Source organism: Notolepis coatsorum, assembly GCF_963971535.1.
Source record: "Notolepis coatsorum genome assembly, chromosome: 18".
NCBI lineage: Eukaryota > Metazoa > Chordata > Actinopteri > Aulopiformes > Paralepididae > Notolepis > Notolepis coatsorum.
In genome coordinates this window covers 79160614-79176018 of record NC_140182.1, presented here as the reverse complement: position 1 = coordinate 79176018, position 15405 = coordinate 79160614, and the positions used below count along the sequence as shown (strand labels likewise).

General features: G+C 41.9%; 1 protein-coding gene across 1 annotated transcript in view; it reads left to right on the top strand.

The window, feature by feature from the left end:
- polr3b (polymerase (RNA) III (DNA directed) polypeptide B) overlaps positions 1–15405 on the top strand; it is a 105373-nt gene that overhangs the window by 69992 nt on the left and 19976 nt on the right. Inside the window, exons 22-24 of the mRNA XM_084334814.1 lie at positions 2813–2930; positions 4394–4536; positions 14689–14792. Coding sequence (XP_084190940.1) covers positions 2813–2930; positions 4394–4536; positions 14689–14792 — 365 coding nt within the window. The remainder of the gene's footprint in view (positions 1–2812; positions 2931–4393; positions 4537–14688; positions 14793–15405) is intronic.

The window sequence follows — 15405 nt, the reverse complement described above, 5'->3', positions numbered from 1 at the left end:
TGGCTGCACCTTTGACAGAATAACAATCCAAACAGCACATTTTCTGATTACATAAGCCTGTAGTCAGTGTTTGCTTGCCAAAACAATACATTCAAAGAAGCGATCCAAAAAGTACCATTTGAACATTAACACAGACAGGAAATGACACTATATATCATGGAAAGGTATTGGAATTTGATTAGGGGCAAAAAGTGTCTGAACCCTGTGAAGAGATTTAATACAATAGGGAGCATAGTGTGTTTTATTCTTATGCATCCTTTTTTTATTATTTTATTATTTTTTAATCTTTTTTCGTTTTTCTCCCATCCCAATGTTAGTCGTTATGCCAATTCCCAATCCCCTTCCTGGTCGCTGTGCACCTACCCCCTACAGTCGGTCTGGGAGAGTGGAGGCTATCACATGCTTCTTCCGACACATGTGTAGCCAATCAACCGCTTCTTTTCACCTGGCAGCGCGGACTCTCACCGAGAGGGTGTAACGTGTGGAAGGATCACACTACCCCCCTTAGATCCTTTCCTCGCTGAGCAGGCGTCCCGACCGAACTGTAGGAGTCGCTATTTACAACGACCAGGACCCACCCACCGGCTTTCCCACCCTCTTAACACTGCAAATTGTGTTAGTACGACGGCCGGCCAAGCTGGAAGCAATGCAGAGAGCTGGGCTCGATACCAGTATCTCCTGCGTTGGTGGCGAGCGCCTTGCCCACTGCGCCACCCGGCCGCCTGCTATTCTTATGCATCCTTAAACAGAATGCACATTTTGCTATTCCAATGATCTCGGACAGTCTATAAACATGGAAAACTGTCTCTCTAAGCTGGAAATCAGAGCATCGAGACTTAAATCTGTGTCGTCATCAAGTGAATGAATTAGTGGCCGACTTGGTGCGCCAAACGAGTTTCATGTGGCCTAAATGTAGGGCTCATAGCTCTGAATCAGAAAATGTACCCGTATCCCAGTGAAATCACCATGGTTACGGGCACAGTGTCCTCGGAGTTGTTCCACTATTCACTGTCTGTGGAGCAGCTCCAGGATTTGTCTGGTGATGACGTCATCACTAGAGTCTCTCTGGTGTTCCGCTTAACTCATTCTCTGCCACGTTGTTTCCGGGATATGCCATGCATTAAACCAATGTAGTCAGTCACCTTGTTTGCAGGGCTATAACTATATTCTATATTATAGCTATGGATGCAATACTATGGCCCATTTGACATAGAGTATCTATCGTTCAAGATGTGAAAAAGAAATAATTTTTCCATCCATAAATTCCCGTTTTATACCGTGGTGAATATAAGTATGGTTTTAGAGCGGTTTAGGGTAATTCCTGGGAGGCTAGTAATAGCCTGCGACGTGTATTGTATTAAATAGTGTGTTGTGTATATATTATCCATTGGCATTTCGTCCCTATACACACTACAATTAAAGATTTAAATGCATATGATCCATATGATCGGTATATTATGTTCCATCATGCATGCATGAATGAAAGGGGGGGGGGGGGGTTGTTTCTGATTAATTGATTGTCAATAACGCCATTCGTTAGTACAACAGCATACGTTGATGGCTATGAAGAAAATGCACAACCAAGCTGAAATTTACGTTAAATTGCTCTTGCCTATGGCCGATGATATTCCAAAAAGAATATTCCAATTATTTGATTGCCATCTGCTAGATCATAATATGATCCATATTATGTCCATTTGGCCCATGCCATAACCCCCCACAGCATAATGAATCCGGCCATCCCGAAAGCGATTCAATGCGATCGGGTGAAGATCTTGATCCACGTTACAAGAAAACTCCGCCCGGATGACTTTCAATGACGCACAGCCCCATACACAGAGTCAGAAAGGAAGTGCGACATCGGCCGCATACCACCAGGCGGCGGGATTGGACCTTTGCGATCTCAGCCACACAGTACCACAGCCTTCCAGGATGATTTATGAATGGAAATAGTGAATAAAAGAAATAACGATCATAATAATGAGTATACTCGTTGTTGGCGTCCAACGATTGGCGGGCTATAACGAGTATACTCGTCGATGGTGGGGAATGAGTTAAGGAGAGACATGTTCATATTTACAAAACACGTCAATCGCACTGAATTTTTATCGGCACACCTCTATTTTGGTCGTGCCCACACCCCTTTTGGGGGAGAACAAACAGGGATTAGATGGTGTTTGTTCATAAACTACTACTTTAGGACAAAACACACTGATATAAATTACACTGAAGAGCATCGTTGTCCAAAAATAGTCATTACCTCTTAGTTTTAGGTCACTTGGAGATTCATAAGTTAATATTAAATGTCCAGGTAGGGAAATGGAGAAATACTGTATATTGCTGTTGCACTTCACTGTTACATTTACACTCTGGTTGGATGCCAAACTTATTTTAGTTTTACTGTACTTGTGATGTATAATGACGATACATTTTAATCTAATGTAATGTAATTTAATCTAATCTAATATCCTGCAGCTGGGAAATAGGCCTGAAAACAGATCAGATCTAACTTTTCACAATGGTGTGAACCCTCAATGGTCCAGTGTTGGAAAGTAATTGATTAACTTAACATGATGCGCTAACAAAACAAACCTTTAAAACAATGTAAGCATTCTGCTGACAGTTTCTATACAGGCCAAATACAATGGTGCTCAGTAGGAACAGTGTCTTGTGTTTTCCCCAAAAGTAGGTGCGGCCGTGGAAAAAGAAATAGAGAAAAAGTACCCGGTTGTGACGTATTTCTTATGTATCCGATACAAAAGCAGTTTGATTGGTCCGTCTTCACGGATGCGTGCGTCTCATGTGCTTACAGGTGAGAAAGTGGAGAACAAGCAGGTCCTGGTGAACAAGTCGATGCCAACAGTCACCCAGACACCACTGGAGGGCAGTACCCAGCCAGGACAGCCCCAGTACAGAGACGTGCCTGTCAGGTGAGGATCTGTCAGATCTCTAACCAACCGTAGGACTGGTCCAGGAACAGCCTTCAGTACCTGTAGCTACTCTACCACTCGGGTTGCTACAGATCTTTGGACGTGAGATGATTGTGAACATGTGAGGTAGATCGGGGGGTGATATGGATGAAAGAGAATCATTCATGATGATATGGATGAAGGTCTTTTTTCTGATATTCAATAAATATTGTAATATAGCATGTACAATAATACTGTATATATATTTATTAGTGCTGTCAATCGATTCAAATATTTAATCGCATGATTGTCCATAGTTAACTCGCGATTAATCGCAAATTAATCGCATAAAAAAAATATGTATCTACCTTAAACGGATCTTTTTCAAGTTCCAAGTTTTAATACTCTTATCAACATGAGAGTCAACAAATGCTTGCTTTATGCAGCCATTTAACACAAAAGGATGACCCTCATGCATTGCAAATTTGCATCAAATTCAAAACAGAGTGATGCACAAAATAACTTAAAAGAAAATAATAATTTAAAACAATGAATAAAGTGTGCATGAAATAATAGGGGAAGGAAAATGTTAGGAACTTGTTACTTTCACCCACACAAGGGCTGAGGACTCACACCCCCGCTTCCCCTCTCTCACACACACACTCTCCCAGCTCTCTTTCTCTCTTGCCCCTTCCTCATCTCTCTCACCCCCCCTCTCTCTCTATCTCTCTCACACACACACACACACACACACACACACACACACACACACACACACACACACACACACACACACACACACACACACACACACACACACACACACACACACACACACACTTTGAGTCAGAAACAAACATAGTATCAATGAGAGTATCAATAATACACCTGAGTGAAGTCTAGAGAAAAAAATATATACATTTTTTTTTATTTTTTATTTCTAAAAAGTTAATCGTGAGTTAAAAAAAATAGTGGCGTTAATAGAATTGTGCGTTAATACCGCGTTAACTTTGACAGCCTTAATATTTATACTTACCGTATATATATATATATCCACATCTGTCTGTACATACCTGCATATAATCCTTGTTACATATCCATATATACCATATCTACCGGTATATCTATACATATCACTTACCTACTCTTACAGGTTAGGCTGCTGGCTAGTATGACTTACTACCATAGTGTCTCTATACCTGTATCACTGTACATATTAATACTACAACTCTGTACATACATCTGAGTAGCACTATTAGTACTCAGTTATATATGTTATACACAGTTTAATCACCTGTACATTGTATATTACTATTGCACTTTACTGTTACATTTGCACTCAACTTGTACTGTTGTACTGTACTTGTGCTGTATAATGGCAATACATTTGAATTGAATCTAATCTAATCTCACAGTTTTAGTTGAGCTAATCCTACTAGAATCAGCCGTGTTATTAATCTCTCTCTCCTCCTGCGTTTTTGTAGCTACAAGGGTTCAACAGACTCCTACATAGAGAAGGTAATGATCTCGTCCAACGCTGAAGACGCCTTCCTCATCAAGATCCTGCTGCGTCAGACCAGGAGGCCGGAGATTGGAGACAAGTTTAGCAGTAGACATGGACAGAAAGGTAAACACAGCCTCCATGACGTTCTGGAATGGCGATTATTGTCGAACAAACAATTGTGATTACGGATTTGTCACATTCGATTTGAATCTAAAGTGCACCCAGATCAGTGATAAATGGTGCATTTATATAGCGATTTAATCCAAAGCGCTTAACAATTTTGTTACTCACATTCACCCATTCACTCACACATTCACACACACCAACGGCAGAAGAAACGATGCAAGGTGCCAACCTGCTCATCGGGAGCAGTTAGAGGTTAAGTGTCTTGCTCAAGGACACTTCGACACTAGGGATGGGAATTGATAAGATTTTATCTATACGATTCCATTATCGATTCTGCTTATCGATCCGATTCTTTATCGATTCCCTTATCGATCCCTGATAAATTTATAATTTAAAGAAATAAATTGGAAATGCAACAGAACTAAGCTGGTTAGAATAACAACATGCAACTTGACATTTCTGCTTGTCATTTATTGTTGAGCCCCCATGTCAGAAAAATACACTTAAATAAAATAATGTATTTGAGATTCTCTTAACCTGTTCCACCCCACGGGGACGGTACCGACCCCTTTTGACATTATTATCATATATTAATATTTTTATGAGTGATGCAATAAATTAGCGTTTTTAAAATCAAACGTTTTCAAGTATTAATATCACTACTATGTTACAAATGCATGTAGAATGTAAAACGTTAGGTTGGCAATAGTTTAGCAATAGGTTAAAAGTGGACTTATATCGTTTTAAGTTTTCTATTTCCAATCGTTTTTTGACCCGGAACCGGAAATGGAAATGTTGAACCATGGGAATTGGAATCTTTTTGCGGCCATTTTGTAGAGGACATCGCTAGCTATCGTTCAGCGTTGGAATTTCTCCGTTCTACACTTCCTGTGGTCCACTATGGTGGTTCAAAGTTCAGCGTTCTGAATGAATCATATCAATAATTGTTATGATTCGCGATAATAAGCTACAAAAGGTAACGTTTTTGACAAATATTGAAACGCAGTCAGTTTCTCCACACTATTGTTATCATGTAGGAAGAATTAGATCTGAAATTAGTTACAAAATGGTTATACTGTGGGGGAAATAAAATAGTACAGTCGATTACAGTAAATATCAGTATCTGTTATTATGCAAGCCTGGTGATACTATATCCAAATTGAACTCGGCCATTTGAAAGATACTATATGTATATATATATAAATGTGCGAATTGGCTATAATAAGGTAATGTATAAGCATATATTCTATATTCTATAATAATATTTCAAATTGCATTGGTCCGGATGGGAGAATTCAGTACTGTATATACAGAACCTTCAGTTTGATCATCTTCCCTTTATTAATTTCCTTAGATCTTTTGTACACATGATCTCAAGAGGGTACTGAATGAGCTCAGTGGCAGTTTTTTAAGTTTGGTCATTATTATCATGGTTTTATTCACTGTCAAAGATGAAAAGAAAAATCATAATTCATATTTTCCTTTGTTTCATCACAATTTAAGCAAGCCTAGTAATAGACACAATATTTCTGACACTGAGAATACATTCATTGAGGTCCATAGATGTTCCTAGATACATATGCAATAGCCCTTGTAGAAGTGGAGCAATATTCCATTTACCTAGGTATACATTTTATGCAGATTTTGGTTAAACTAATTTATTTATTTTTAGATTTTTTTTATTCTTAAACTAATTTAATCTATTGAATAACGACCTGTTGAATGCAACTACAGTTCAATATCTTAAACTAATTTAATCTATTGAACTGTAGTTGCATTGAACAGGTCGTTATTCCTGACTCCTCTGTCATCTGTTCTTTCAAAAGACCATCGAGCGCACACACACACACGCACAGACGGCTCCCTCCACGTAGTCCCCGCTCGCCCCCACCCTACCTGAGCCCAGTCAGCTGTCATCTCTCTCTGTTGCGTGATACCCGTGATTGGTCTGTCTGTATCAGCTTGGTTAACTAGCGTTAGCTCCGTGGCTAATCTTGGGTTACCCTGAATTAAATCAATGACTAGGTTATAAAACATTGGAGTAGAACGTTAAACAGCGGGAGCATTTCGGGAGCATATGACCAAAACCCAGGCAAATTCTATGCTCTGCTGCTGTGTTGCTCTATGCTCTGCTGCTGTGTTGCTCCATGTTCTGCTGCTGTGTTGCTCTATGCTAATGTTCTGTTGCTGTGTTTCTCTATGTTCATGATCTGATGTTGTGTTGCTCTATGTTCATGATCTGATGTGTTGCTCAATGTTCATGATCTGATGTGTTGCTCTATGTTCTGCTGCTGTGTTGCTCTATGCTGTGCTGCTGTGTTGCTCTATGTTAATGCTCTGCTGCTGTGTTGCTCTATGTTCTGCTGCTGTTTTGCTCTATGTTCATGCTCTGCTGCTGTGTTGCTCTATGTTCATGTGCTGCTGCTGTGTTGCTCTATGTTCATGATCTGATGTGTTGCTCAATGTTCATGATCTGATGTGTTGCTCTATGTTCTGCTGCTGTGTTGCTCTATGCTGTGCTGCTGTGTTGCTCTATGTTAATGCTCTGCTGCTGTGTTGCTCTATGTTCTGCTGCTGTTTTGCTCTATGTTCATGCTCTGCTGCTGTGTTGCTCTATGTTCATGATCTGATGTGTTGCTCTATGTTCATGCTCTGCTGCTGTGTTGCTCTATATTCATGATCTGATGTTGTGTTGCTCTATGTTCATGATCTGATGTGTTGCTCTATGTTCATGATCTGATGTGTTGCTCTATGTTCATGCTCTGCTGCTGTGTTGCTCTATGTTCATGATCTGATGTGTTGCTCTATGTTCATGATCTGATGTGTTGCTCTATGCTCATTATCTGCTGCTGTGTTGCTCCATGTTCTGCTGCTGTGTTGCTCTATGCGTTGCTGCTGTGTTCATGCTCTGTTGTGGTGTTGCTCTGCTTCTGCTGTGTTGCTCTATGCTCGGGCACAAAAAAAAAAGTTTGGTTCCTGTTGGTTGTCAGTTAACACATCCCACGCCGGAAACTTATGACGTGTTTCAAGTTCATGCAAATTCTGCCAATCCACGGCGTACGACATTATTGAGATCATATTTCATTTTTTCGCCATGTTATTCATAATTCCCTCACGGAGCCTCGTCTGATGCAGTGGGAGCATGCACAACTCTGCAACGCTTCAATACTGCCCCCTGGTGAATGATCGGCGAGTTGCCAAACCGGATATGGACGAGTTGATCTCGGTGCGTCTTGGAAATGCGTCCGGCACTCGCATATTGTTGCGGGACTGTATTGTATACACACGTCCGTGTGTAGCGATCGCTGCCATAACGCAATAATCGATACGATTTGGCCGTTGTTTATGATTATACAAACCGGAAATGGATTTAGGAGATCGCCGTCAAATAAGTGGGATCTTTTTCCTCCAGTCTCATCGTCGAACGGTAAGAGGAGCGCATTTGTTTATTATTATCCATGCAAACTGCTCTGCTCAATATATCACCCATACTACATAAAGCATTTACCGACGATCACGGAATTATAAACGACCCCCCCCCCCCCCCCCCCCGTTCATCCGCACATGATCAGTCATAACGTTTAGGATCATGTACAGTTGAAATTTTTAATATAGCGTGTATCGCCAACAAACGGCATTTGATAATCTATATATGCGTTTATGCCTATATCTCACGTTCTAGGAATTACTGCAGAAAACGATAAAAACATATTTATATTCTAGACGGTATTTTCGTATGAATCTATGAATGAAAAAGTAAAACGTTCCTACATCCTGAACGATAGATAATCGATGTTGAATGGGCCATAGTAATGTCAATTTAGCAATACAATTTAAAAAGTTATAGCCCTGCAAAGAAGGTGAACATCTCCATAGGCTTACAGTGCTGGCAGAGAGTGGTATAAGATGCTCAAATTATGTGGCAGGGAATGTGTTAAGGCCATGAGTAGGTAGGGAATTTATCTTCTTTTCTTTTTTTTCTTTTATCTCTTCCCACGGCGACTATGGGAATTTCTTTATTTAATTAAAATGTTCACGACAAGATGGATGCATGTACTCTGCCAGCATGTTTAATATCCATAATACTAAAGGTTTGACTAAGATTTTTATGAAACTTTATTGTAAATATTTTAAATTTTTTTATTTTTATATATATTGTTTTAAACTGATAAAATAAATTGGGTCGCACCTAAATCGGCAGGGTCGCACGGAAACCGGAACCAAACCATTATTTTTGTTAGGCCTCATGGTCTGCTGTTGTGTTGCTCTATGTTCATTCTCTGCTGCTGTGTTGCTCTATGTTCATTCTCTGCTGCTGTGTTGCTCTATGTTCATTCTCTGCTGCTGTGTTGCTCTATGTTCATTCTCTGCTGCTGTGTTGCTCTGTTCATTCTCTGCTGCTGTGTTGCTCTATGTGCATGCTCTGCTGCTGTGTTGCTCTATGCTCTGCTGTTGTGTTGCTCTATGTTCATGCTCTGCTGCTGTGTTGCTCTATGTGCATGCTCTGCTGCTGTGTTGCTCTATGCTCTGCTGTTGTGTTGCTCTATGTTCATGCTCTGCTGCTGTGTTGCTCTATGCTCTGCTGCTGTGTTGCTCTATGTTCATTCTCTGCTGCTGTGTTGCTCTATGCTCTGCTGTTGTGTTGCTCTATGCTCTGCTGTTGTGTTGTTCTATGTTCATGCTCTGCTGCTGTGTTGCTCTATGTTCATGCTCTGCTGTTGTGTTGCTCTATGTTCTGCTGTTGTGTTGCTCTATGTTCAATTGCTCTGCTGCTGTGTTGCTCTATGTTCATGCTCTGCTGCTGTGTTGCTCTATGTTCATTCTCTGCTGCTGTGTTGCTCTATGTTCATTCTCTGCTGCTGTGTTGCTCTATGTTCATTCTCTGCTGCTGTGTTGCTCTATGCTCTGCTGCTGTGTTGCTCTATGTGCATGCTCTGCTGTTGTGTTGCTCTATGCTCTGCTGCTGTGTTGCTCTATGTGCATGCTCTGCTGTTGTGTTGCTCTATGCTCTGTTGCTGTGTTGCTCTATGTGCATGCTCTGCTGTTGTGTTGCTCTATGCTCTGCTGTTGTGTTGCTCTATGCTCATGCTCTGCTGTTGCTCACAAATGTTGCTGCAGCTTGCTATGTGTACTCTGCATCTCACCCTCCATCACCTCAGCCTCCACCTGTTGCTTGGATCTGCTTCTACAGTATGTACTGTAGGGGGGATATAGTTTGCTTCCTGTTTGCTAGGGGAGATGTCATATATTAAATAAAATATTATGAACAATCAAAAAGTGATTTGTCCTGGCTGAATTTAAGTAATTACCTAGACTTAGAAAAATAATTGCAATCATCTCCTAAATTACGATCACACAATTAATTGACTATTGCAGCAGCCCTGCACACTGTAACAGTCTCACTCTGTTCTCATCACAGGGAGATGTTGAGCTCAAAACATTAACATTCACGACACAGGTACAGTATGTGTGACGTCACAATGTTCACTACAGTTCACTACATAGCGGTGAACGTCTCTACAGCCCCAGAAATAATTTTCTTGACACATGTTAACATAGTAACAATGTGGCTGCCATGTTAGAGAGGGGGGAGGGGAGGTACAGGTATGGGCAGGGTAATAGTCGAAAGACATAAATATATATGAATATAAAAAAGTAAATGTAAAAATATGAGGGAAAATAAACAGTGTAAACATGAGGGTATGCCCTATCGGTTATAATATACGTTACTAGTGATGCACGATATATCGGCCGCCGATATAATATCGGCCGATATGGCCACTTTTTTACACATCGGTATCGGTCCGATATCAAGATAGGGCAGATATGGGCAGATAAAAAAAATAAATAAAAAATTATCTTCAGTCATTTCTGAAAATAAGTTACAAAAGTAAAAAGAAAATGCGTTTTGGAAAATAGCTCTTTATTTGATTATCATAAAAAAGTGTTATATACAGAGATATCGACATAGGTAAATATCGGTATCGGCCAGAACAGCAATATTAATATCGGTTATCGGTATCAGCCACAATTTTCACATCGGTGCATCACTATACATTACCATAAATATAGGCAATAAGGAATTTGAATCTGAATATATATACTATGAGTAAGAGTAAAAGTAAACGGATATACATCACACGTTGCAGTCCGTGCAGGATAAGTGTCATCCTTTTTGCAAGACAAGCATCTATGTGTCTGTCTGTCTGTCTGTCTGTCTGTCTGTCTGTCTGTCTGCTGGAGAGCATTTGTTGAGTCAAGTCCCAGAGCCTGTTGCTCCACTACAGTGCACCCCCCCCCCCCCCTCTCCTCATTTTTCGAGGGCTGCTTTTCAATTAATTGGCCCTTTGTCCTGCGCCAGACTATGCAAATGTATTACACCCCAGCAGTACTCCGCTGCTCCTGGGAAAAGTGTTTACAACCTCTATTGTTTTGCTGCACCTCCCCTATAGAGGGGCCTGTATGATGTTTTAATCAGAAAGCTAACTGGCGCCATGCATAATTTACTCACTTCATTAACGGCGTGGCGGTCAGCGCGGGACGGGGACAATGTCTCCTGTCTCCCCGTCCTGGAGGGGACCGGGGTCACCCCGGGGTTAGCGAGAGAAGGGGCTCTGCTGCATCGGCACGGAGAGACCAGAGGTGCAACCGAGTGGAGTTCAGATCGCTGTGTACATCGTATGTTACTAGTTACACTGCTGGCCAGTATGACCTACTACCATAGTGTCTTTATACCTGTATCACTGTATTAACACTACAACTCTGTACGTACATCGGATTAGCACTATACTCAGTAATACAAATTTATATATTTTATACCCAGTTTAATCACATTGTATATTACCGTCGCACTTTACAGTTACATTCGCACTCTGGTTGGATGCCAAACTTCTTTTTGTTGTATTGTACTTGTGCTGTATGATGACAATACATTTTAATCTAATCTAATGTAGCAGCGTGTAGCTATGACTTGGTGACTAGCATGTACAACAATATTTATTCTTACCATATATATATCTATCCACATCTGTCTGTACATACTGTACCTGCATATAATCCTTTTTACATATCTGTACATACTATATGTATATCTGTACATATCCCTTACCTACTCTTACTAGTTACACTGCTGGCCAGTATGACTTACTACTACCATAGTGTCTTTATACCTAACCTGTATCACTGTACATATTAATACTACAACTCTGTACAACTCTGATTAGCACTCAGTAATTCGTTTAAACTAATTTATATATTTTATACCCAGTTTAATCACCAGTTTAATCACATTGTATATTACTATTGAACTTTACTGTTTGCAACTCTGGCTGGATGCCAAACTTCTTTTCGTTGTACTGTACTTGTGCTGTATGATGACAATAGCAGCGCAGCATGTAGATATGGCTTGGTGACTGCTGAGTGTTACACTGAATTAATGTTTTCGCACTGATAAAGTTGAGATTTATTTATTTATTTATTATTTATTTTAGCGGTAATGTCGGGTGGTTTTATAACCCCATACCGGTATGAGGCCAATTCGTTTTGCTTGTGCTGCTGTTGCTCAGCCATAAGCCGCTGAACGTACAGGCCTACGTTTAGTAGCTTCATGGTGGATAGAGACCAGAGTGGATGTGAGTTGGTTGTGATGTAAAGTAGGTTAGCTTATTACATCCTACAACACCAGGCCCAGCCACTCGTGAACCCTCCCCATAAGGCCCGGGACAAAATACGTTAATTATTTACCGGTGACCCACACGCGCACGCCCCCACGCAGACACACACACAAGCCTATACACAGCTGTGGTGGCTGTTCGGGGGGGGGGTGGGGGTGGAGGGGGTGGGGGGGTGTAGGAGAGGGGTGGTGTGGGGCTCATTGTGATGCCGCCACTGTGGAGCTGAGAGGCTGTGATGGAGGCTGCTGTTGTCTTGCCTTTCTCCACTGATTTCATGCCTCTTTTATCATTCACTCTCAAAACAAACAACACCGGGTAACTGGTCTCTCTCTCTCTCTTACTCTCTGTCTCTCTAACTCTCTCTCACTCACTCACTCACTCACTCACTCACTCACTCACTCACTCACTCTCTCTAACTCTCTCACTCACACTCTAACTCTCTCTAACTCTCTTACTTACTATCTCCTCTCTCTTGCTCTCTCTCTCTCTAACTCCCCCTCTCTCTGTCTCTTTCTCTCTCTTACCGTCTCTCTCCCTCTCTCTAACTCTCTAACTCCCTCTCTCTTTCTCTCACTCTCTGTCTCTATTTCCTTCTAACCCTCTCTTTCTCTCTACTCTTTCTCTCTACTCTTTCTCTCTAACTATATCTCTAACTCTTTTTCTCCTTTTCTCTCTCTCTCTCTCTCTCTCTGGTCATGTTCTTCTAGTTTATTTGCCACTCTTTCAGCCTACTTTATTCTCTAATATTCACCCACCTTTTACTCCCCTATTCCCTCTCTCTTTTCTTTCCACTCAGATTTCTTTCTTTTTTTCTTTCTTTCTTTCTTGGCTCTCTCATATTCTCATTATTCTCTCTTCCTGTTCTCTCCTTCCTGTTGGATGACTTTCTTCTTCTTCTCTTATACGGCTGCCCTCTTGTTTCCCTTCAGACCAACATCCTGTTGTAAGGCATCAACGGCCTGCGTTGTGTAGCCGACTGCTCCGCTAATACTAGTGCATTTTTCCCACGTGCAAAGGATTCAATTTCTCCTCGAGTTCACTCCCCCCATCCCCCCTCCCCTCTCCACTTCCTCCGCGTTGAAATCGAAAGTCACGGATGTGTAGTCCATGGTCTAAAGCACCTTCCTCTGCTTCCTGCTCCCCTCCTCTTCTCTCTCTCTCTCTCTCTCTCTCTCTCTCTCTCTCTCTCTCTCTCTCTCCCTTCTCTCTTTTTTCATTTGCAAATGGGCCTACAATCTGTTTACCCTGGCCAGGGAAGAGTGCTTTTGGGCCCCCCTCTGTAAACATTTGCGCTCACACTTAAGGCCCCTGGGCTACCCGGGGCCCCTGTCCTCCGTGTCGTGTGAATCAAGAGAGGACCCTGTGTCCGTCCACATGAGTTTGGAGACGCTCGGCTGAACTGGGAGGTCTGTTCTTTTTAAAGGTTTGCAAAGCGGTTTAGAAAGAATGGACGGCCGGTGACGGTAACATGTTGGTGAAATGTACATGTCCTGGTAAAATACCAGTCTAAACTCTTGCAGGGTTTGGTAGATAATGGAACGATGCTACTCTGCTCAATCCAATCTGCATTTTGCTATGATGCCCCTCTAGCTCATGGAATGAACTCCCAACAGTCCTTAAAGCTTGAGATTCTCCCCTTGCAGAGTTTAAAACCTTGATCGCCAACCTTTGTCAATCAAGTTGTACGTGTTTTAATTGATTGTTATCCTTACTTGTCTTATTGTTGTGATTTTATATGCCCTTTTTGCCCTTTCTGTACTGTATCTGTATGTACACTCGACGTGACTGTAAATGAGGGAAACCTCAGTTGCCTTTCGAGTTTAAATAAAGGTATGAAATTGGTTTTGGTCTCTGTTGAAACGTTTTGATGACCAGATGATTATTGTTCACAATAATCAGGGGCGACAGCAGCTCAGGAAGGAGAGCTGGTCGCCTGGTATTCGGAAGGTTCCCGGTTCCTCCTGGCAGCGTGTCAAAGTGTCCTTGAGCAAGACCCCTAACCCCTAACTGCTCCTGATGAGCAGGTTGGCACCTTGCATGGTCGCCTCCTCCGTCGGTGTGTGAGTGAATGGGTGAATGTGAGGCATAAGTTGTGAAGAGCTTTGGATAAAAGCTGCTATATAAAGGCAGTCTGTTTACCATTGTTCACAAAGACTTTGTGTGCACGCCCTGCTCTGTTGATCTATAAGTCCTGTATATAAGATAAGATAAGCTGAGATACAATATTCCTTTATTGATCCCCTTGGCGAAATGTGGGCGTCATAGCAGCATGGGGGGGGGGGGGGGGTGCACAGGTATGAGCAGGGTAATAGTAGAAGACATAAATATAGGCAATACAATATATTTATTTGAATATAAAAATATGAGAAAATATGATATTGTGTATTGATCTATTCTAGGCTCTATCTTGGTTTCCCACAGATGTGCCTTCAACCTGTTAAAGTGTCTTTGTGTCTCCTATCTGTCTGTCCCTTAGGTGTGTGTGGCCTGATCGTCCCCCAGGAAGACATGCCATTCTGTGACTCGGGCATCTGTCCCGACATCATCATGAACCCTCACGGATACCCTTCCAGAATGACGGTACGGCTGCTCGCCGAGGACAAACCATCTTTTAGAACATTTCACAAAAGTCTCAGGCTCAGAAAAACAATTTACATAAACAAATTTATAAACATTTGTTTTTTATTTGAAGATCAGGATATCTGCAGGGTATTAAAAAGTATTAAATTCATAATTCTCAATTGAAGGTATTAAAAAGTCTTTGTATTAAACATTTGTATTAAATTGGCGGCTAAGTGGCGCAGTGGGCAAGGCCCAGCTCTCGGCATTGCTACCGACTTAGCTGGTCATTCATACTAACACAATTGGCAGTGTTAGGGGTGGGAAAGCCAGTGGGTGGGGATTGGACGTTGTGGACAGCGACTCCTACAGGTCGGTTGGTGCGCCTGTACAGCACAATCAGGGAGTATCGGAGGCAGCGTGAGCCTCCCACGCGTTACTCCTCGCCACTGAGAGATCGTGCTGTTCAGGTGAAAAGATGAGACAGCTGCCTCCTCGTGTACCGGAGGGGACACGTGATGCAAGGCTTGGTCCTCACTGCAGCCGACCAGTGGGAGGCATAGTCTAACAACGTTCGAGGCAGGGGAGGGGAGAATTGAAGGGAGAATTGGCGAGGTGAAATTGGGATGGGAGA